Consider the following 25,508-nt stretch of genomic DNA (forward strand, 5'->3'; position numbering starts at 1 on the left):
TCTAATTTATTCTGTCACCACACACACATATTGCCATGAAGCATCAGGCATTTTTCACTTATGTCATGACAAACTGTATCCGATAACAGAAGAAACCAAACAAGCTATAATAAATATAAATAATATGAACTTCATTGAACTAATATAACATTTTGAAATTTAAGCTGAAATATCCAAAGCACTGAACACGGGTGGGCGTGTGTCTGAGTGTGTCCGTGTGTAAAGGCTGATTTATGGTTCCGCGTTACACCAACGCAGATTTACGCCGTAGGGTACGCAGGGACACGCACCGTACTGTACGCGTCGCCGCGTACCCTACGGCATAGGCTCTGCGTTGGTGTAACGCGGAACCATAAATCAAGCTTAACGTGTCTGGTGATTCAATGATCTGCAAGTTTTCCCAGCACACGGTTGACTGGACACGGAAGGATACGAGCGAGGATCACTCACAGAGTGAAAAGCATAAACGTTGAACCACAAAAAGACTGACGATCATTTACTTTAACGTAGGGCTGGGCGATATGGCAAAAAAAGTGATCACGATTTTTTTCCCCATATTGAACGATCTCGATTTTTAATCACGATTTTTTAAATCAGAAGATCCCCCCTCCCTTCTGGAATAAAATAGAAAGAAACCAGTGATTGTTTTTTTTTTCTATTAACAAATAAAGCAAATAGCATGTTTTAACAAGAGCCATATAGAAAATGGCACAACAAACAGGTAGTTTTAAGCAGTTTAAAAAGGTTTCAAGTAGTTTTAGCAGACAAAAACATTTTTCATGATCATTTAAAATGTAAACCAACCAAAAAATGCGGTTGTTCACAGTTTTTCATTTATTTTGCCTTTTTTTTCACAATTGCATAGATAAAATTGCAATGACATTATTAACAACAAAAACAGTAAACTCATGAGTTGAGCCACTGTCAAGCAGCGGGCCATGCGGTTGCTTAAATTGACCAAAAGGTGGCTCTCTAACATCACAGTTTTTGTACTGTGCGTGACTCTGACGCTGGTTGGTAATTAAGGAGTTAAAACTCACTCGCCACTTACGGGACTCAGTAGCAGCAGAAACGGCAGTAGGAGCATTTATTAAACTTATTAACTGTACACTGCTATTATGAGAGGTTATTTCTCACAGTATTAGCCTAAAGGGACTAAGGCTGATTTATGGTCCCGCGTTGCACCAACGCAGAGCCTACGTGGAGGGTACGCGGCCGTACGCACCGTACTGCGCGCGTCGCAACGCGGTTAGGCTTTCTTTTTAATACAAACTGATTAAACTGATTTCATTCTGTAGTGGATAGCCTGAGTAATAAGGACGTACCGTTTTTATGGTGACAAAAGAATCATCTGCTGAGCTCTGCTTGTTGCCTCCGACACATTCACTCCGCTGAGCGCGCACACACACACGCACACACACACACGCACACACACACGCACACACACACACGCACACACACACGCACACACATGCACGCACGCACACACCCATGTCGGGGCCGCGGAGTTTCTCCCGGTGATCAGTAATTTGTGGTACAAGCAGAGCGAATCACAACTTTAATGAGTGCGGTTCAGTTTGACATTATTGTCAGTCTATGAGAAAAACATTTAATTTTATTAAAATCGAAAAATAATATTTATAGGCTAAAAAAATAAGCGTCATTAAAGTAGCCGGCTGGACCTAATCGAGTAGTCGGCTATATGGCCGGCGCTTGTGGAAAGCCCTGCTTTAAGGAACGGACCAGAATTATGCATGGAATGGTGAATAAACGTAAAACACAGAGCTACGTACGTCTCCTGTCTGGATCCTTACCGACTGCCGCGGCATCTCATGCGCATGATCCATTAATGCAGACAGCGCGGTGCCAGGAAAGCGGGTTGTGATTGGTTGTCGTGCACTTTGCTGCAGCATGTTTTGCACGTGATCGAGAAAGTAGACCCACAGCTGATCACCGTGATCGAACTTAATTTGATCGCGATCACTGATCGAGATCGTATAATCGCCCAGCCCTACTTTAACGGCGTCTGTAATAGGTGGAATAATTTTGTATTACAGTACGACGCGCTCTCCTCACGTGGAGCGCGAGCGGGGTCCGTTTACAACGCAGCTGGTTGTCTGTGTGAGCGGAGATTAACGCACATGGCAGCTTAAACACCGGCTCAAACAGCAAGTAACTTCCTGTATTAACAGTGCTGCTCAGCCCGCTGTCTGTACGAAGTAAACCGGTCGTTCTGTATTTTCTGAGCTGGTTTCTCAGGCGGTTCAACATGTTTGTTTTGTTCACGAGGGCAGCGGGGGCGGGCGGGGCAGAGCTTGAACAATAGTGCGGTGACAACCGCGTAAACCATTATGTGTGTTAAGTTAGAAATCACTTCCAATAAATCACAGTGGGAGGAGCGGGGTGTAAGGTGGGTGGTCCACGGTGTGATGTCATTATTAATCAGCTGTGTGCCGCCGGTTGCGCCATAAGCGGAAGCGATCCGTGCGGTGACGTAAAATTGTCGGGAGAGTGATGCGGTACTGGTAAGAGCTCCGTTTATTATACTTGCTGTGCTGGATCCGCATCTCGCGGCTGCGATCACTTGTGTGTGACATGGTTGCTGTGCTGATGATGCGCCGCTGCGCTGTCGCGCTGTCGGCACCTGGAGATGTGTGTGCGTTTGTTTGTGGGTGTGGCGGAGCACGCCGTTTTAAGTTATGAATGAACATCGCGGCTCAAAACTTAAGACAAGATTAACTTTTTGTCTTTACTTGCAAAAGTGCAAAGCAGTTTATTTTGTATTTGTAAATCCCCATTTAATTGTATTTAATTATGACAAATGATGACAATGATGATGACGATGGTTATTGCTTTTTGTTGTTATTGATTATATGATTCCGTTTGAGGTAATTAACTATTGTACTTGGATTTCATTTCTTTTTCACAGGTTTATAACCTGCTGCTACAACCCAAATGTACGTTGTACTGCCAGAGAAGCAGTACATTAATTTCAAGAAAATAAAAACAAAGAAAAGCTGAGTTATTCCTCGTCCACTCTCCCTACACCCTGTCCGGGGGGATTTTCAAAAAAACCGGAACAGTTATAAACCAATTCCTGCTGCTGCACCGGATCTGTGCAGTGGATAAATAAAAAATAAATAAATAAATGAAAATAAAACAAAACAAAACACGTTCCAACTGCCATTAAAGCTGCACTGAACAAAAGAGTCTGCACTACACACAAAGAGTGGAACAAAGTCCCCTGTAGAGGAACCCACTGTTAGTGACAACCAGCTCCCAGTCAACAGCAAACATAAAAATGGCAGACCTGGAGAAACTCAAGAGTGTGCGATCGAGGGCACAAGCTTCATTTACAAAAAGGAGTCACACCCTCACAAGATTTGAACTCTTGGAACCAAGTGAAATCCTGACTGAATGGAAACACTTTAAAGCAGACTTCTGCAAAGTATCAGACGCAGGATACGAATATGCAGAAGCCCTAAGGGAATCAAATGACGAAGAAGTCAGAGAATCAGCAACTCAAATTGATGAGAAAACCGCTGAGTGCGCCGACAGGTTCCTCGAGGTAAAGAAGGCCACCCAGGAAACCTTCTGGAATGGCTATGCTGAACCCACGTTCTTCATTCAAGCCAAGACGGCTGAGTCGGCCATTGTTCAGGCGGAGGAAGAAGAAATTAGTCCGCACCGATCATTAAAGGACCACCGACTTAGAATTAAAGGCTTGGACAGAGAAGTCACAGAGCTTGAAGAAATGCTGCTGGAATGGCAAGACCTCATTCCTGGTCTTAGAGCTGTGGATCTCCAAACCCGCTACAGGACATTAAAGAAAAGGGTCTTGGCTTTGTCTGACAAGCTTGCAATGGAGGGAGAGGATCCTGTGGACGTTGCAGGGAGGGACTCAAGACAGGACAGCGAGGCTGATGGCTTACTGACGTCAGGGGAAAACCCAGCACCCTCATCGCCCTCTAAAGGGCCCTCCAACCTCAAGCTGGAGGCCAGCGCAAGCACAAGAATCCAGCCCCTCCTCCAGCGAAGCAGCCCCAACATGTACCAGGGATCATTCGACTTAAGGCCCCAAATCAGCCTTGAGAGAGCACGGCTGCCCACATTCACTGGTGACATGAGGGACTACTACCGCTGGAAAGCAGAATGGGAGAACCTGCAACAACTTGGAAATCCACAAGGGGCAGACTGCGTGAGGAAGTTCCACCTGCTTGGGAGCCTCAGTGAGAACGTGAAAAAGGACCTTGTCTTGTCCAGTTGTGGATCCGCAGACGACGTCTTCAAATTGCTGGACAACAAATATGGAAACAAGTCCAAAATTGTGCTGATGATCTGCAACGAGGTTCAGTCTCTTCCTCCTGTCAAAGGAAATCATTCCAGGAGGACGATTGAATTAATTCAGGCTGTGGAGAGAGCACTTTGTAACCTCCAGATCCTTGGAGAAGAAGACGCAATGAAGAACCGCATTGTCGCCCAGTCCCTAGAGAGCAAACTTCCCAGTTCATTAAAGAGGGAGTGGATTATGCACAAGGCCGACCCTGCAAACCAGTTCTCCACGCTGAACCATTTCGACTGCCTGCTAAAATTTCTGAAGAAACAGGAGGAAATCCTTGAGGAGTTGGATCAGCTGGAGCCAAACCCCGCGGAGAAAAGCACTGTGGAAAAGGGCCCATCAGACACTTCGGAGAAAAGGCTGAAAAAATCGTTCAGTAAATCTACTGCAGGCTTGATGGACTGTCCCAACTGTGCTGTCTGCGGCGATAGCTCACATACTGGCAAGCTCTTTGCATGCAAGACCTTCAGGGACCAAGACCTCTCCAGCAAGCGAGCTCACTTAAAAAGGCTGGGGTTGTGTTCAAAGTGCCTACGGTCACATGATAAGGATGGCAAAGGGTGCACTACAAGATTCCTCTGCCCAAAACAAGACTGCAGGAAAGGAGGAATGTCAGACCATAATTACCTTCTGTGTCCGAAGCCCTCTTTTCCGAAGAAAGACACCGACAGTCAGGATCACCGCACCGTAAAACCAGGAGGAAAGAAGCTTGGTCTCACTGAAAAGCAGGAGGGGTTCCTGGCTGAACTCACCCCAGAGCAAAGGGAAAAATATAAAGAGGCATTTTCTAACAAAATATCCTCAACGGTGTGCACCAAGTCTGGTGATACACTGAGGGAACATCCAGTCGTGATGATGCTGATGAAGGTGACAACAAATTCCGGCTCTCTGATTGGAACTTTAATAGACCTCGCCTCTGATACGAATTACATAACCAACAAAGCAGCCGATCGCCTTGGATTGCACGGCGAGACAATCAAGCTCATCGTTCACGGCATCGGTGGGATGAAAAAAACGGTTGTGACCAAACGGTACTTTCTGCGGCTAAAGGTCAAGACACCCAAAGGAAAGGTGGCCGAACACAAAATCCTCTGCTATGGGCTAGAAAACATTGCTGAGGTGACTCAACCCGTTTCCCCCAAACAATTGCAGAAATTCTTCCCCAATGTCACTAGAGACGAGCTGGCTCGGCCAACAACAATTGACCTCCTCATTAGTCACCGTGAAGGTCGTCTTGTTCCCCAGCCGACTAAGATCATAGGTGACCTCGTCCTCTGGGACGGACCGTTGGGAAAGACCGTTGGTGGAACTCATCCTAACCTCATTGAAACCGTCGACCTGGCTGTGCACCGATCTGAGACTCATCTTGCAAGAACCATGAGAGCAGCCTCTATGGCGTACAAGGAGACAATTATAGCCCCAGCAGAGGGAGACAAAATAGCGCGAACCACAACAACCACCAACAAGGAGGTGCTTGAATGGTTTAAATGGGACAGCATTGGCGCGGCCTGCACTCCCCTGTGTGGCAGCTGCAAGTGTGGAAAGTGTCCTCCTGGAGGGAAGGAAATGACCCTCAAGGATGAGAGAGACCTAGAGAAAATAAAGGAGTGTCTCACTTATGTGTTAGCAGACAAACACAGCAGTTCCCCCCATTGGGACGCAGCATATCCTTGGAGAGCAAACCCCTCAACATTGCCGGACAACCGATATGCTGTGGAGGCAACATTCATAAACATGGAGAGGGGGAACCTGCATGGAAAAATGCTTACACAGAGCAAATCCACGACATGGTCTCGAGAGGAGCTGCCGTCAAACTCACCAAGGAGGAACTGGAATGCTGGAAAGGGCCAAAGTGGTATATTAGTCACCTGGTTGCGCCAAACCCTCACTCTACTTCAACTCCTGTGAGGATCGTGTGGAACAGCAGCCAGGAGTTCCGTGGGGTAAGCCTGAATGACCTCCTTCACAAGGGTCCCGATGTCCTCAATCCAATCAGAGGAGTCCTCCTGAGATTTAGGAGTGGACTGCATGCCGCACTGGGCGACATTAAAAAAATGTACAATTCGGTGTGGTTGAAAGACAAGGAGGTCCACCTCCACCGATTTCTTTGGAGAGACCATCCTGAGGATAACATCGAGGTCTTCGCTGTTGTTAGAGTGAATATCGGGGACAAACCGGCAGGATGTATCGCTCAGGTTGCGATGAGGGAGACAGCCAACCTTCCCCAGTTCACCGAAATGGTAGAGGAACGTAGAGCTCTCACGGAGGACAGCTATGTGGATGACATCCTCACGTCACACAACGACCCTGAAACCCTGGAAAGAATAACCAAAGGGGTAGAGGAAATCTTGAATGCCGGAGGTTTCGCCCTCAAGCCATGGGTCCTATCATGCCAAAGTGGGAGGAGTGAGATCCCGGCTGACTCCAGTCCAAAATCCCAATCACGGAAGACGCTAGTGCTGCCTAATCAGTTGCATGAGGAAGACAACAAAGCACTGGGGGTCGGATATGAGCCTGAGACTGACAAACTGCGTTTGATGACCTCGATAAACTTCTCAAAGAAACGTGGAAAAATGAGAACGGGTCTCGACCTGCGGGTGGAGGAGGTCAGGAGAGGAACACCAGAACCACTCACGCGACGCATGTTGTTAAGCCAGATTGCTGCATTTTATGACCCAATTGGTCTCGCCTCACCAGCCAAACAGAAGGGTGCGATGCTAATCAGGGAAGCTTTCCAAGAAGCCAGCAGAGACAATCCACCCACAGACACGTGGGACATCCCCCTCTCAACAAGGCTCCGGGAGGCCGCAATCACACTCTTTGAGGAATATGTGAAACTTGGTCAAGTCAGGTTTGACAGAAGCCTCACCCCTCCTGAAACCATGGGTCCGCCAACTGGCATCACCTTCTCGGACGGGAGCGAATCTTCTTATGGAGCTGTGCTTTACCTCCGGTGGACGACGCTAAACAACGTTGTTGTAAAGCTGGTGGAGTCTAAGGCCAAACTGACCCCACTCGACCAAAAAGGAGATGCCATCAAAGCAGAACTCTGCGGGGCAGTCTTCGCCAGCCGGTTGAAAAAATACTTTGAAAGACACTGTCACATAAAGGTAGAGCGCTGGTTTCACTTTGTGGACAGTCAAACCATCCTGGCGGCCATTCAAAAGGACAGTTATGGCTACCAGACCTTTTTTGCCAACCGCATTGGTGAAATACAAAAGAACGGACAAGTGGAAGACTGGAGGTGGGTCGAAGGCAAATGCAACATAGCTGATATCGTCACCAGGGGAGCCACTTCTGAAGAACTCAATGAGGAGTCACGGTGGCAGAAAGGCCCAGAGTTCCTGAAATGGCCAGAAAGTGATTGGCCTACAAAAACGGCCAGTGAGATAACATCCTCTGCTGCTGAAGACGTCAAAAAACTTCAGCGGAAGGCGTTCTCGGCAGCCGTCACCAGAGCCCAGTCAAGACAGAAAAATGGCGCTGGAACATCTGACTCCAAGGCAGACGTCGAAGGTGACGAGGTCCAACGAGAGACTCAGACTGGCGAAAATCCAACATCTGTGCCGGCGAGGAGGAAAAGACGCTGGAGCATTGGGCTGGTCAGCCTTGTGGAGCCACAACGCTTCAGCGCACTGGGAAAGCTGTGTGGAGCTGTAGCCTGGGTTCGACGAGCAGCGGAGACATGGCTGAGAAGGCGGCCCCCCCTGGACTCGCCAAAGTGGGAGGCAAGTGGCTCAACACTCTCTGCAAAGGAACGAGCGGAAGCCTTCCGAGACCTTGCCCTTGCAGCACAAGATGGAGTAGAATTCCAAGACTCGACACTGAACCGCCTGGTTGTTCACACGGATGTAAACACAGGACTTCTTCTTTGTGGAGGCAGAGTCCAGTCCTGGAACGAGGATGGAACAGCTGTTCCCTTGATACCGTTCCACTCTTGGCTAGCCACCCTGCTAGCAAGAGAAGCCCATGAATCGAACCACGAAGGTGTCGCTGCCACATTGTTGCGCACAAGAAAAAGGGCGTGGATTCTACAAGGCCGGAGAACGGTAAAGAAGACCGTAAACAGCTGTGTCATGTGCCGTAAGCAAAAGGGAAAGATGTGCCAGCAGATGATGAGTGACCTCCCTCCGCAGCGTTCACAGCGTTCTTCCCCTTTCGAAAACACCACACTCGATCTCTTTGGTCCCTTCGAGGTGAAAGACGCTGTGAAGAAGAGGACTGGAAAGAAAGTGTGGGGCATAATTTTCTGTTGCATGGCGTCAAGGGCAGTTCACGCTGATTTGGTTGATGACCAGTCATCTGACAGTTTCCTCCAGGCCTACTCCCGCTTTGTAGCCTTGAGAGGCCACCCACGACGGCTTTGGTCGGACAGGGGGACTAACTTCATTGGAGCCAAACCTGCCTTACGTGAGTTGCACAAATATCTGGACACCTTGCGAGAAGCGTCCATCGAGAATAAAGCAGCCCGGAACGGAACTGATTGGGCATGGAATTTCCATCCAGCCGATGCACCCCATCGAAACGGAGCCGCAGAAGCCGCTGTAAAGCTCCTGAAGAGAGCTCTCATAAGCCTTGGAGGAACAACGGGATCACTCACCTGGGGGGAACTCCAGACCCTATTCTACCAGGCAGCTAACCTCACAAATGAAAGGCCAATCGACGCTAGGGCGCAGGTACAAGAAGACGCAGTTGAGTACCTGACCCCCAACACCCTGCTTCTTGGACGAACAGGACTTGGAGGAGACACAGGTGGGCTTACCATGGGCACCCACCCCTGGCGCCGACTTAGGACCATCCAGATTGGAGTGGACATGTTTTGGAAGAAGTGGAGTGAGCTCGCTGGACCAAACCTGTTCATTCGTCCAAAATGGCACCGGACCAACAGAAATATCAAGGTCGGCGATATCGTTTGGATAGCGGACCAAAATGCCCTACGGGGACAGTTCCGCCTCGGACGGATCCAGACTGTATACCCAGATAGAAGGGGACTCGTCAGGGATGCAGACGTGAAGACATGTGCAGGCCTCCCTGCCTCGCTGGCAGGTGGACAACCGAGAAAAAACTCTCAGTCTCTGGTAACCATCATCCTGCGAAGAGATGTGAGGAGATTGGTGCTCCTGATCCCGGCGGAAGACCAGTAACTCCAAGACATCATTGGCTGCCATCACCCAACCCCCCTGATCCTGCAGGCACTGCCTCAGGAGGCCCCCTCCTACTCTCTCTCTCTCAGGCTGGTTGGTATGTGTCTGTGCTGCCTCCGCCACCACTTGCACCATTACACGAAGAAAGAAGATGAATACACACCCCAACCAATCCCGACAGAACACAACACATCTGTCGGGGAGGTGCCTGAACAGTGACAGTTGCACCCCTTCTTCGCGATCAACACTAACCTGCATATGTACTTTGAAAAAAAAAAAAAAAAAAAAAAAAAGAATGTAACTTGTAACTTGCTATGTGTAAACGTGTGACCTCTTGAATCTCATGATCAGTCGGTCAAGTGGGAGGTGTTAAGTTAGAAATCACTTCCAATAAATCACAGTGGGAGGAGCGGGGTGTAAGGTGGGTGGTCCACGGTGTGATGTCATTATTAATCAGCTGTGTGCCGCCGGTTGCGCCATAAGCGGAAGCGATCCGTGCGGTGACGTAAAATTGTCGGGAGAGTGATGCGGTACTGGTAAGAGCTCCGTTTATTATACTTGCTGTGCTGGATCCGCATCTCGCGGCTGCGATCACTTGTGTGTGACATGGTTGCTGTGCTGATGATGCGCCGCTGCGCTGTCGCGCTGTCGGCACCTGGAGATGTGTGTGCGTTTGTTTGTGGGTGTGGCGGAGCACGCCGTTTTAAGTTATGAATGAACATCGCGGCTCAAAACTTAAGACAAGATTAACTTTTTGTCTTTACTTGCAAAAGTGCAAAGCAGTTTATTTTGTATTTGTAAATCCCCATTTAATTGTATTTAATTATGACAAATGATGACAATGATGATGACGATGGTTATTGCTTTTTGTTGTTATTGATTATATGATTCCGTTTGAGGTAATTAACTATTGTACTTGGATTTCATTTCTTTTTCACAGGTTTATAACCTGCTGCTACAACCCAAATGTACGTTGTACTGCCAGAGAAGCAGTACATTAATTTCAAGAAAATAAAAACAAAGAAAAGCTGAGTTATTCCTCGTCCACTCTCCCTACACCCTGTCCGGGGGGATTTTCAAAAAAACCGGAACAATGTGTGTTGTAATAAAATATCGATATTAGCCGACAGTATATCGATTATTTATTGAAACAGAGAGCACAACAATATATTGAAATATCGATTTTTTTCCCCACCCCTAGTGATTATAAGACGACCCTCTTTTTCAAGACTCAAGTTTGAAAACATACTTTTTTGTGTGCAGACAAGGTTAGAAAAAAAAAAGACTTTTTGAACATCAAATTCAATTTTCATACAGAAAATAATGACAGTACATCTGAAACAAATGATTATAACAATATATTAAAGAGAAAAAGCCTGTTATTTTGCCTCATTCCAACCTTCATCTTGAAGTTTGCATCATAACTTCTCCTCAGCTGCAGGTTCACCTGCCGAACTTCCACCCACTTTTCTCTTCTCTTATTTTCTTCTCTTTTCTTTCTTATACTATTTTTTATTTTTATTCTTCATGACAGGGGTTCCTTTGTCCTGGGGAATTAAGTTCAGCATTCGCTTTAAAGATATCTGGCTCCATCTAGCGGTGTAAATGGGTATAACGTCTAGACACCACCTCCACCTTTAAAACTAAACTTAAAACATTTCTGTTTAGTAAAGCCTATAGTTAGTGTTTAGTAAACCTCTAGCTGGTGTTGGTAAATCTCTAGGTAGTGTAAACTTTAGTGTGTCAGAGTCGCTCCTGTGGTTTCTTGTGCTGGCCCCCCCTTCTCCTCCCTTTTCTCTCTTTTGTCCATGTTGCAGCATCCTTTGCCGGACACCGGAACCTGCAGGTGGTCGTGGGTGGCTTGTAGCTTGCATTACGGAGCACAAGTCTTTCCCCGACCCTGCACCCCAACCTGGGACTTGCTGATTGGGCCGGAGCTTCGGGAGCTGCGTGCTGGCCTGCGGTCCCCACCCCTGGTCATCCCGTTGCTGGCCCCCCCTTCTCCTCCCTTTTCTCTCTTTTGTCCATGTTGCAGCATCCTTTGCCGGACACCGGAACCTGCAGTGTGGGAGTGAGGGGGGCAGGGTAACGGCCCCTTTTGGGCGGGGGAGAATGTTCGTCCCTCAAGACTCCTCTCCCTGGCCCTGCCCCTTCTCAACCTTTCCCCGACCCTGCACCCCAACCTGGGACTTGATGATTGGGCCGGAGCTTCGGGAGCTGCGTGCTGGCCTGCGGTCCCCACCCCCGGTCATCCCGTTGCTGCTTCCACCTGCCTGCTGTGCTGTTGCCGTCCCTGACCCACCAGTCTGGCCCTCGGCAGGAGGGTCCCCCCTGATGAGCCTGGTCCTGCTCAAGGTTTCTTCCCTCCTAAAGGGGAGTTTTTCCTTGCCACTGTTTGGCTTAAGGTTTTTCTCCCACTAGGGGAGTTTTTACCTGCCATTGTTTATGTAATAACTGCTCGGGGGTCATGTTCTGGGTATGGGTCTCTGTAAAGCGTCTAGAGACAACTCTGTTGTATTAGACGCTATATAAATAAAATTGAATTGAATTGAATTGAACCCCGAATGTAAGACGACCCACTTTTTCAGTCTGATTTCAATGCAAAAAACACCGTCTTATATTCGGGCCAATACGGTACCGCGGCAAATTACTGCCAGACACAGAACTGGACCCCAGCAGACATTAGGACTGCAACTAAGGACTATTTTAATAGTCGACTACAATACTTTTGTTAGGCACAGTCAGGCATAACGTTAAAGCTCTTTTAAAGCCAAAATAGGCTTAATATCTCCGAATCCGTTTCGTTCAACACTCCGACGTGCTTTCTCTTCAAATGCATTACCAACGTGCTCCCGTGAAAAGCAACGTCGGCTTTGCAAACCTTAGTCATCTTTTTATTCGCCGTATCGAGGCTAAAATGCTCCCAAACTCCCCGCAGCTGCAGAGACGCTAACGTGCTGAGACGCTATCGTGCACGCGCGACTCTCGGCAGAGATTGTATTGAAGTGAGACGTCTCACTCCGTTGGAAAAACACTTGTGGCGACAATTGTAGACAATGGAATTCATTGTCAACAAGTTTGATTATGGATTTTTGTCGACAACGTCGACGAATCGTTGCAGCCCTAGCCCGTTGCTCTTTAAAGTGCTTTAGTGCTCAGAGTTGTAAAGTGCTGATGCATATTGCACATTGCCCTATTGCACTTTTCTGGCACACACTGACATGTGACATTACACAAGTTGGTTATATTATAGTGTACACAGTTGTAATTATGTATGCACCATTGCACATTTGCATACATGTACATACTAAATGTATGTATGCAAATGTATTTATGTGAATTTTCGGTGAGATTTAAGCCGGGCAGACACTGTGCGATTATCGGCTCGTTTTGAGCCAATTTTCCAGTCGTGCAACTTTTTTTTGATCGGCCCCGATTTTGACCCAATCGTTGGTCGTGCCTCGTGCAGTGTACGTGGGGTAACGACGAGAGATTAACACCTCACGACGAGAGATTAACACCTCACGACGAGAGATTAACACCTCACGACGAGAGATTAACACCTCACGACGAGCTCCCGATCACAAATCGTGAGGTCGCAAGAAAATCAAACGTGTTTGAAATCCTGGTCGCTCCTTGTAAAAATGATGCGCAGAGCCCACCCAATCAGAAACGGTACAGATATTCTGTGATATTTTTTATATATATATATAAAAAAATAAAATTATAAAAAAATAAAGGATCCCCATAACCTTTGATCGGGTGGGCAGGACGCACGTTTGGGTTGGAACAGCCCACCCCTGCCCCAAAACCGGCCTCGAGTTCCAGTAACAGAGGTCCGACGGGAGGATCGTACAGTGTGAGACCATAAATCGTGGGCTGTGAACTTTTGAACTCTGCGATCTAGTCGTGCAGTTTGAGATGGGGCAGTCTCATACGATTTAAAATATCGCACAGTGTATGCCCGGCTTTAGGGGCACTAAATTGTGGAATGATTTTTCCCACTTGGCAAAGACTCTTCCTCCTTGAAATGTTACAAAAGACGTTTGAAGGACTTTGAAGAACTTGACTGCTGTTTTGTAAATTGTAAAGTACATGTATCCATGTTCTTTTTGTTGTTTTTTTGTGTTTCACTCATAGTGACATGTACTGTCTTATTTGCTCAGGATCAATATAACATAAGTAATATAAGTTGTAAAAACAATATCCCATCCACACTCACACATACTTTTTTTTGTCTTTATTCTTTATTATTTATAAATTGCATTATTAGTTTGCCATCACTTTTGTGTAGTTATACTTTTTGTTTTTGTATGTTAATGTTATGTTCTTTATAACACATGAAATCTTAATAACTTGGGTGGAGCTTCAAATAAGCCCATTGGGTTTTTTGCCTCTTCCTGCACCGTATAGTATTTATATTTGATATTTCCTGTATATTTTAAAAACTGTGCAAAACAATAAACTAAAACTAAACTAATGTATGTAATGGTACGTTGCCGGGTCACGCCGGGACGTGTTCCTCACCTTGCGGCCCGTGTGCACCACCATGTGCCGCCGTACGTCCTTGCGGGTGTAGAAGCGGCGGTCGCAGTGGTCGCAGGGATGCTTCTTCTCTTTAGCGCCGCCCGAGGACTTGCCCGAGTGGCTCTTCAGGTGCTCCAGCAGCACCGGCGTGCTCTCGTAGCTCTGCAGACACACCTTGCAGGTGAGGTCGCCGGCCGTGGCCGAGTGCATGGCCACATGGCGCTTGTAGCCCAGCTTGGTGTTGTAGTGCTTGCCGCACTCGTCGCACTTGAAGGCCTCCTTGTTGGGGTCGTGCGTCTGCAGGTGGTTCTTCAGGTGGTCCTTGCGGTGGAACATCTTCTCACAGAACGAGCACTGGTGCGTTTTCTGAGGGGAGTGTGTGGCCATATGCCTGCAGAGACAAGGAGGTTAGCCAAACGCTGACGGAGGTTAGCCAAACGCGATGATATCACAATAATATCACCATAACATCACCATAACATCACCATAATATCAGCATAATATCACCATAATATCACCATAATATCACCGTAATATAAGCATAATATGACCATAACATCACCATAATATGACCATAATATCACCATAATATGACCATAATATCACCATAATATCACCATAATATCACCATAATATGACCATAACATCACCATAATATCACCATAACATCACCATAATATCACCATAATATCAGCATAATATCACCATAATATCACCGTAATATAAGCATAATATGACCATAACATCACCATAATATGACCATAATATCACCATAATATGACCATAATATCACCATAATATGACCATAATATCACCATAATATCAGCATAATATCACCATAATATCACCATAATATGACTAAAATAACAGCATAATATCACCGTAATATCAGCATAATATCACCATAACATCACCATAATATGACCATAATATCACCATAATATGACCATAATATCAGCATAATATCACCATAACATCACCATAATATGACCATAATATCACAATAATATCACCATAATATCAGCATATCACCATAATATCACCATAATATCACCATAATATCAGCATAATATCACCATAATATCACCATAACATCAGCATAATATCACCATAATATCACCATAATATGACTAAAATAACAGCATAATATCACCGTAATATCAGCATAATATCACCATAACATCACCATAATATGACCATAATATCAGCATAATATCACCATAACATCACCATAATATGACCATAATATCACAATAATATCACCATAATATCAGCATATCACCATAATATCACCATAATATCACCATAATATCACCATAACATCACCATAATATCACCATAAAATCACCATAACATCACCATAATATCACCATAACATCACCATAATATCACCATAATATCAGCATAATATCACCATAATATCAGCATAACATCACCATAATATCAGCATAATATCACCATAATATCACCGTAATATCACTGTAATATCACCATAATATCACCATAACATCACCATAATATCACCATAACATCACCATAATATCACCATAACATCAGCATAATATCACCATAATATCAGCATATCACCATAATATCATCATAATATCAGCATAATATCACCATAATATCAGCATAATATCACCATAATATCAGCATAATATCAGCATAATATCACCGTAATATCACCATAACATCACCATAATATCACCATAATATCACCATAATATCACCATAATATCACCATAACATCACCATAATATCACCATAACATCACCGTAATATCACTGTAATATCACCATAATATCACCATAATATCACCATAATATCACTGTAATATCAGCATAATATCAGCATATCATCATAATATCATCATAACATAATATCACCATAATATCACCATAATATCACCATAACATCAGCATAATATCACCATAATATCAGCATATCACCATAATATCATCATAATATCAGCATAATATCAGCATAATATCAGCATAATATCAGCATAATATCACCGTAATATCACCATAACATCAGCATAATATCACCATAATATCAGCATAATATCAGCATAATATCAGCATAATATCACCATAATATCAGCATAACATCACCATAATATCACCATAATATCACCATAATATCACCATAATATCACCATAACATCACCATAATATCACCATAACATCACCGTAATATCACTGTAATATCACCATAATATCACCATAACATCACCATAATATCACCATAACATCACCATAACATCACCATAATATCACCATAATATCACCATAATATCACCATAATATCACTGTAATATCACCATAATATCACCATAACATCACCATAATATCACCATAATATCACCATAATATCACCATAATATCACTGTAATATCAGCATAATATCAGCATAATATCAGCATAATATCACCATAATATCACTGTAATATCACCATAATATCACCATAATATCACCATAACATCACCATAATATCACCATAATATCACCGTAATATCACTGTAATATCAGCATAATATCAGCATAATATCAGCATAATATCACCATAATATCACCATAACATCACCATAATATGACCATAATATCACAATAATATCACCATAATATCAGCATATCACCATAATATCACCATAATATCACCATAATATCACCATAAAATCACCATAACATCACCATAATATCACCATAACATCACCATAATATCACCATAATATCAGCATAATATCACCATAATATCAGCATAACATCACCATAATATCACCATAATATCACCATAACATCACCATAATATCACCATAACATCACCGTAATATCACTGTAATATCACCATAATATCACCATAACATCACCATAATATCACCATAACATCACCATAACATCACCATAATATCACCATAATATCACCATAATATCACCATAATATCACTGTAATATCACCATAATATCACCATAACATCAACATAATATCACCATAATATCACCATAATATCACCATAATATCACTGTAATATCAGCATAATATCAGCATATCATCATAATATCATCATAACATAATATCACCATAATATCACCATAATATCACCATAATATCACCATAACATCAGCATAATATCACCATAATATCAGCATATCACCTTAATATCATCATAATATCAGCATAATATCAGCATAATATCAGCATAATATCAGCATAATATCACCGTAATATCACCATAACATCAGCATAATATCACCATAATATCAGCATAATATCAGCATAATATCAGCATAATATCACCATAATATCAGCATAATATCAGCATAACATCACCATAATATCACCATAATATCACCATAATATCACCATAATATCACCATAACATCACCATAATATCACCATAACATCACCGTAATATCACTGTAATATCACCATAATATCACCATAACATCACCATAATATCACCATAACATCACCATAACATCACCATAATATCACCATAATATCACCATAATATCACCATAATATCACTGTAATATCACCATAATATCACCATAACATCACCATAATATCACCATAATATCACCATAATATCACCATAATATCACTGTAATATCAGCATAATATCAGCATAATATCACCATAATATCACTGTAATATCACCATAATATCACCATAATATCACCATAACATCACCATAATATCACCATAATATCACCGTAATATCACTGTAATATCAGCATAATATCAGCATAATATCAGCATAATATCACCATAATATCACCATAATATCACCATAATATCACCATAATATCACCGTAATATCACTGTAATATCAGCATAATATCACCATAAATATCACCATAATATCACCATAATATCACCATAATATCACCATAATATCACCGTATATCACTGTAATATCACCATAATATCACCATAATATCACCATAATATCACCATAACATCACCATAATATCAGCATAATATCACCATAATATCACTGTAATATCACCATAATATCACCATAACATCACCATAATATCACCATAACATCACCATAACATCACCATAATATCACCATAATATCACCATAATATCACCATAATATCACTGTAATATCACCATAATATCACCATAACATCACCCATAATATCACCATAATATCACCATAATATCACCATAATATCACTGTAATATCAGCATAATATCAGCATAATATCACCATAATATCACTGTAATATCACCATAATATCACCATAATATCACCATAACATCACCATAATATCACCATAATATCACCGTAATATCACTGTAATATCAGCATAATATCAGCATAATATCAGCATAATATCACCATAATATCACCATAATATCACCATAATATCACCATAATATCACCATAATATCACCGTAATATCACTGTAATATCAGCATAATATCACCATAATATCACCATAATATCACCATAATATCACCATAATATCACCATAATATCACCGTAATATCACTGTAATATCAGCATAATATCACCATAATATCACCATAATATCACCATAATATCACCATAATATCACCATAATATCACCGTAATATCACTGTAATATCACCATAATATCAGCATAATATCACCATAATATCAGCATGAAAGGGCTGCTGGGTAAATGTGAGGTGAAAGGCTGCTGGGTAAATGTGAGGTGAAAGGGCTGCTGGGTAAATGTGAGGTGAAAGGGCTGCTGGGTAACTGTGAGGTGAAAGGGCTGCTGGGTAAATACCTGAACAGCTTGTACTTGGAGCTGAAGGCCTTGGGGCAGTGCGGCTGCGAGCAGTGGAAGGGTTTCTCCCCGCCGTGACTCGGCCCGTGGAGGCGGAGCTTCTCCGGCGAGGCGAACAACGCGCCGCACACCGGACACTCGTTCCCGCCGCCGGCTCTGCCCAGCTCTCCTCCCTCGCCCTCCTCGCTCTCTCTCTCCCCCTCTCTCTCTCTCGCTCGGACCCGTGCAGCGCGGCGGCGGCGCCTCCCAACGGCTTGGCGGCGGCGGCGGCGGCTTGGCGTCGTCCCTCGTCCTCCGGCGTCAGAGTGGTGATGTGGCGTGAGGCATCGGCGGCAGCAGCTGCCATGGCAGCCCTAGAGCTCCGCGGCCATGAGGCGTCGCCGGCGGAGGCCCTGCCTAGCGGGCGCTGGGGGAGGCCCTGCCTAGCGGGCGCTGGTGGAGGCCCTGCCTAGCGGGCGCTGGGGAGGCCCTGCCTAGCGGGCGCTGGAGGGAGGCCCTGCCTAGCGGGGCGCTGGGTGGAGGCCCTGCCTAGCGGGCGCTGGGTGGAGGCCCTGCCTAGCGGGCGCTGGGGGGAGGCCCTGCCTAGCGGGCGCTGGGGGGGAGGCCCTGCCTAGCGGGCGCTGGAGGGAGGCGCTGCCTAGCGGGCCCTGCCTAGCGGGCCCTGCCTAGCGGGCGCTGCCCTTGCTGGGGGGGTTGCTGGTTGAAGCTCACAGCGGGGGCCGACGATCCGCCAACAACTGTGACGAAACAAGACCAGAGACGGTGAAACAAGGAGGTGAAGAGGTCCTGGTACAGAGCCTTGTGGTGCTCCGTAGCTACAACATTAGCTTACATTAGCTACGACATTAGCTACAACATCACAGGCTCCTTGCAGGGCAGGGACCCGGACGTTTTCTTATCAACATTATTTCCTTTGTTAAACATCTATGTTTGAAGTTAAGACCTGAGACACATCCCAAAAAAACTTTTACCTCTTTGGCCCCGTTTACACGGAGCAAAAACGGTGGTGTTTTCCTGCGTTTTGTCCGTTCGTTTACACGAAAACGAAGCTCAAAGCCCCCAAAAACCATCATTTCTGAAAACTCCGGCCAAAGTGGAGATTTTTAAAACCTCAGTTTTCACGTTTGCGTCTAAACAGAAAAAACGGAGGAAAACGGACATTTAGGCTTCAGAACGTCACATTATGAGACAGAAACGTCACCAGCGTCATGAGTGACACCTGTGGTTACAATTAGTTTGTAACCGTCAATATTTTCTAGTATTTTACCTGTTTTATATTCTAACGTCACACTTAAAAGTAACTCCACTTCTCTGTCACTCCAAACCAAAGACTCTCGTTCCGTCTTGGAAGTAAAGCCTGAATTATGGTCCCGCGTTAAATCGACGCAGATCCTACGGCGTAGGGTACGCGGCGATGCGCCCCGTACGGTGCGCGTCGCCGCGTACCCTACGCCGTTACGGTGTGCGTCGCCGCGTAGCCTACGCCGTACGGTGTGCGTCGCCGCGTACCCTACCCCGTAGGATCTGCGTTGGTGTAACGCGGAACCATAAATCAGCCTTAACTGGAAGTTACACGTGTCATTTGTTGATGTTTTTTCCAGGATTCTGATTGGCTGGCATGACGTTAACAGCGTTTTCATGCGGATCCGTGTAAACGAAGAGATTTTGAAAACGTAGAGGGGAAAATATCCGTTTTTGTCAATACCCCGGCTACGTGTAAACGTGGCCTTTGTAATGTTGCCGTTCGTTTGTTTTGTTCCGATTCAGGGGCTAAATCGATACAGTTGTTTCGTTTCTCGTTTGTGGGGTTTGTGTTCACAACCGTCTGTAGCGGTTCAAAGCTGTTAGCAAATACCATGAACCAACTGTTCTCTGATTGGTCAGAAATGAACGTGGAAGGAGTTTCCTCTTCCGTAGCCGGGATAAACAACACGCCCCTTTCACAGAGAAGGTGTAAAGCAAAGACCGTTGTGTATGTGCTACCGCGGCGCAAGAGCGGACCGCTCTGCTGTCGGCTGTCCGAATTGAACATTTTTTAATTTCACCGTGCCACGCTGACGACATCTCGGCTCGTCCAATAGGAGAGAAGAGAGAAAGTTGTGTCCAATAGGAGATGAGGTGGCGGAGGCTGCTCCGACTCTTCTCCTTGAACCGCGGTCGCACAAACACATGAATGGAGTTGTGTCGGTTGCTGTGTGGATTATGTTCTCACTGCAAACGAACCGCTCCAGGTCTGGAACAGAATTGGGCCGAGAATCGAACCCTAACCTCTGCTAGGATGACTAGCTTGTTTTGTCCCGCATCCAAGTGCGATTGCTGTGTTCACATGTACCAAACAAATCAATCTTTAAGCCTGAATTCTTGTTCTGCGTTAAACCTACGCCGTAGTTTAGCAGCTACGCTAGTCTCTCCTTAGCTACGGTGTAGCCTGCTAGCACCTCCCAAAAACTGTAGCTACGACCCAACTCAGACCGAGATGCTGTGAATGGTTTGCTAGCAACGCATTTCCGGTTTAAAGCAGTCGTGAACTTTTAGCTGATTTTTTTTTTTTTTTTGGGGTTGTTTTGTTTTTTTTGCCAATAGTTGTCCTGATCTCTTTGATTCACTGTGACCGGAAAAGCCAGAAGCTAAACAAAGTATCAACTAGCGCTCGGGAGGTGAAACCGCCCTCAGCTACTCACAGATTCTGCCAAACACAAGGAAATCTCTAAAACGCTGCACAGGAAGCCGTGCAAAACACAGCCCTGCAACTTCCTGTTTGGAGTCAGCAGATGGAGCACATGGGTCGTTGTGCTACGCTAGCCATCTACGCTAGCCGTCTATGCTAGCCATCTATGCTAGCCATCTACGCTAGCCATCTACGCTAGCCGTCTACGCTAGCCATCTATGCTAGCCATCTATGCTAGCCGTCTACGCTAGCCATGTATGCTAGCCATCTACGCTAGCCGGGTATCAGAATCGAACCCGAAAAAGGAAAGACAGTTCACCGGAAACGTCCCGACCCTCGGCTCCGACTGTCTCCGTTGCCATGGCAACGCCAGTAAGGTACTAATACTACCAGAGTGAGCGGGAGGCAGCAGGAAGTGGGGTCAAAGGTCAAAGGTCACCGACATCACCAGCTGTGTCTTTGGAATGTGTTTCAGGTCCGTAAACGTTACGAAGCATCGTTTTACCTGTCAGTCAAACTCCTCCGCTGCAAGGCCTTGTGGGTAACGCTAGCTCGTTAGCTAGCTGGTTAGTTAGCCGGTCCTCCTCAGCCGGTCCCAACGGCGGCGGCTGGCGGTGAGCCGGAGGTTCTGCTCTGCATCGTTGCTGCTTCCTGCAGAACCAGAGAAAAGCGGTGAATATCAGCGTAATATCACCATAATATCACCATAATATCACCATAATATCACCATAATATCACCGTAACATCACCATAATATCACCGTAATATCACCATAATATCACCATAATATCAGCATAATATCACCATAATATCACCATAATATCACCGTAACATCACCATAACATCACCATAATATGACCATAACATCACCATAATATCACCATAACATCACCATAATATGACCATAATATGACCATAATATCACCATAATATCACCATAACATCACCATAACATCACCATAATATGACCATAATATGACCATAACATCACCATAACATCATCATAATGTCACCATAACATCACCATAACATCAGCATAATATCACCATAATATCACCATAACATCACCATAATATCACCATAACATTACCATAATATCACCTTAATATCACCATAATATCACCATAATATCACCATAACATCACCATAATATCACCATAATATCACCATAACATCACCATAATATCACCATAATATCACCATAACATCACCATAATATCACCATAATATCACCATAACATCACCATAATATCACCATAACATCACCATAATAACACCATAATATCACCATGATATCACCATAACATCACCATAATATCACCATAATATCACCATAACATCACCATAATATCACCATAATATCACCATAACATCACCATAATATCACCATAACATTACCATAATATCACCTTAATATCACCATAATAACACCATAATATCACCATGATATCACCATAACATCACCATAACATCACCATAATATCACCATAACATCATCATAATGTCACCATAACATCACCATAATATCACCATAATATCACCATAATATCACCATAATATCACCATAACATCACCATAATATCACCATAACATCACCATAATATCACCATAACATCACATAACATCACCATAATATCACCATAATATCACCATAATATCACCATAATATCACCATAATATCACCATAACATCATCATAATGTCACCATAATATCACCATAATATCACCATAATATCACCATAACATCATCATAATGTCACCATAACATCACCATAATATCACCATAATATCACCATAACATCATCATAATGTCACCATAACATCACCATAATATCACCATAATATCACCATAATATCACCATAATACCATCATAATATCACCATAATATCACCATAACATCACCATGATATCACCATAACATCACCATAATATCAGCATAATATCACCATAATATCACCATACACCATACAAAGCTGGGAACTTTCTGAACCAATAAGCTCCTCTTTCATGTGCAATATTATCTCATTCATTCATGTGCAATATTCTCTCATTCATTCATGTACAATATTCTCTCATTCATTCATGTACAATATACAAGCGACAGCAACAAATAAACCACAAACAATCAATAATCAAACATATATAATGGCTGCAACAATATTATTATTAAATTATAATAATATGTAGTATTATTATTATTATTATTATTATTACTACATATTGTTAATAATAATAACAATAATATTAAATTGTATTATCATTATTTAATAATAATAATACTATTATAATTAATTAATACAAATATTATTAAATAATAATAATACTATTTTAATATTGTTATTATTTATTATTAATAATAATAATAATAATAATAATAATAATAATAATAATAATATCATTATTATTAAATAATAATATTATTGTCCCTGTGTCCACCGGAGGGCGCTGATGCGTGTGAACATGTTATGAAACAGAGTGAACCCTGGGAAAACACAGAAACCATGTGTGTGTTTACAGCTGCAGGGGGGGGGGGGGTACTTAGTGCTGCCCGCAGCTCTTAACTTCCCATCAGCCCCGGGGGGGGGGGGGGGGGGTACTTAGTGCTGCCCGCAGCTCTTAACTTCCCATCAGCCCCGGCGGTGGCGCCGCGGCACGACCAACCCGGGGGGGAGGTTAGGGGGGGGGGGGGGTCCACCAACGCTCCGCGGAGCTTCACGCTCCGCTCTGTCCTCCAATCAGGAGGCAGCACCGCGGCTCCGCTGGCTCCGCCCCCAAACCCCCCCCCCCTCTCTGGATGAAAGAGCTTCCACATTCCTCTGCTCCGGGGTCAGAGGTCACACTAACCCCCACCAGCTCCTGCTACGCTAACGCTGGAACATTAACCCCCACGCTGCCGGGTGTAGGGGGACCAGACCTGGATCAGGACCAGGTACTGGTCCAGGTACTGGTCCTGGACCTGGACCTGGACCTGGACCAGGTCCAGGACCAGATCAGGACCAGGACCAGGACCAGGACCAGATCAGGACCAGGTACCAGGACCTGGTCCTGATCTGGTCCAGGTCACAACATAAAACACCCAGAAGCGTGTCAGGGAGGATAGGAAACAGTGGGAGCAGCAGAGGAGCTGGGGTCGGACCAGGTACTGGTCCAGGTACTGGTACTGGACCTGGACCAGATCTGGTCCTGGTCCAGGATCAGGACCAGATCACAACCTAAAACCCCCAGAGTGGTGTCAGGGAGGATAGGAAACAGTGGGAGCAGCAGAGGAGCTGGAGTCGGACCAACAACCACAACACTGGTTAATAAAGAAATAAAGATGTAAATAAATAGAACAACAGCCAAGCAGCTCGTTCAGGAATAAATACAAATAAAACAAACGGTACATATAATAATATAAAATAATAACATTATGATGAAGTACGAGTTGGAGAAGAAGCTGAAGGAAGAAAAGCTGATCAAGTTCAGCCCCGTTTATATTCTTATATGGTATATAAAACAATTATATTTATACATATATATATATATATATATATATATATATATATATATATATATATATATATATATATATATATGTAAACACACACACACACACACACACACACACAAATTTAAATTCCATCAGAATATTCATAATCCATAAATCAATGCAATCTAAAAGAATCACAACATTTATCTTTAATATGAATGAATATAAATAAAACCCACATTACAAACATGCTAACATGCTAACATGCTAACTCCTAACCTGCTCCAGGTTTCTGGTAAGGTTTTTCTCCCACTAGGGGAGTTTTTACCTGCCATTGTTTATATAATAATTGCTCGGGGGTTCATGTGTATGTGTATGTGTATGTGTATGTGTATGTTTATGTTTATGTTTATGTTTATGTTTATGTTTATGTTTATGTTTATGTTCATGTTCATGTTCATGTTCATGTTTATGTTTATGTTTATGTTCTGGATCTCTGTAAAGCGTCTAGAGACAACTGTTGTATTAGACGCTATATAAATAAAATTGAATTGAATTGAATGAACTAAATAAAATCCTGTCAAAAA

At 43.9% G+C, this 25,508-nt stretch overlaps 1 protein-coding gene across 1 annotated transcript in view; it reads right to left on the minus strand.

Annotated features, from left to right (window-relative positions):
- Window positions 1–25,508, minus strand: part of plagl2 (pleiomorphic adenoma gene-like 2) — a 73,111-nt gene that overhangs the window by 13,871 nt on the left and 33,732 nt on the right. The window contains 4 exon segments of the mRNA XM_061736882.1: window positions 14,011–14,401; window positions 18,784–18,965; window positions 18,968–19,520; window positions 21,957–22,102. Of these exon segments, the coding sequence (XP_061592866.1) occupies window positions 14,011–14,401; window positions 18,784–18,965; window positions 18,968–19,129 (735 nt within the window). The 5' untranslated portion in view covers window positions 19,130–19,520; window positions 21,957–22,102.

This window comes from Cololabis saira, chromosome 12 (genome assembly GCF_033807715.1).
Source record: "Cololabis saira isolate AMF1-May2022 chromosome 12, fColSai1.1, whole genome shotgun sequence".
NCBI classification, from domain to species: Eukaryota; Metazoa; Chordata; class Actinopteri; order Beloniformes; family Belonidae; genus Cololabis; species Cololabis saira.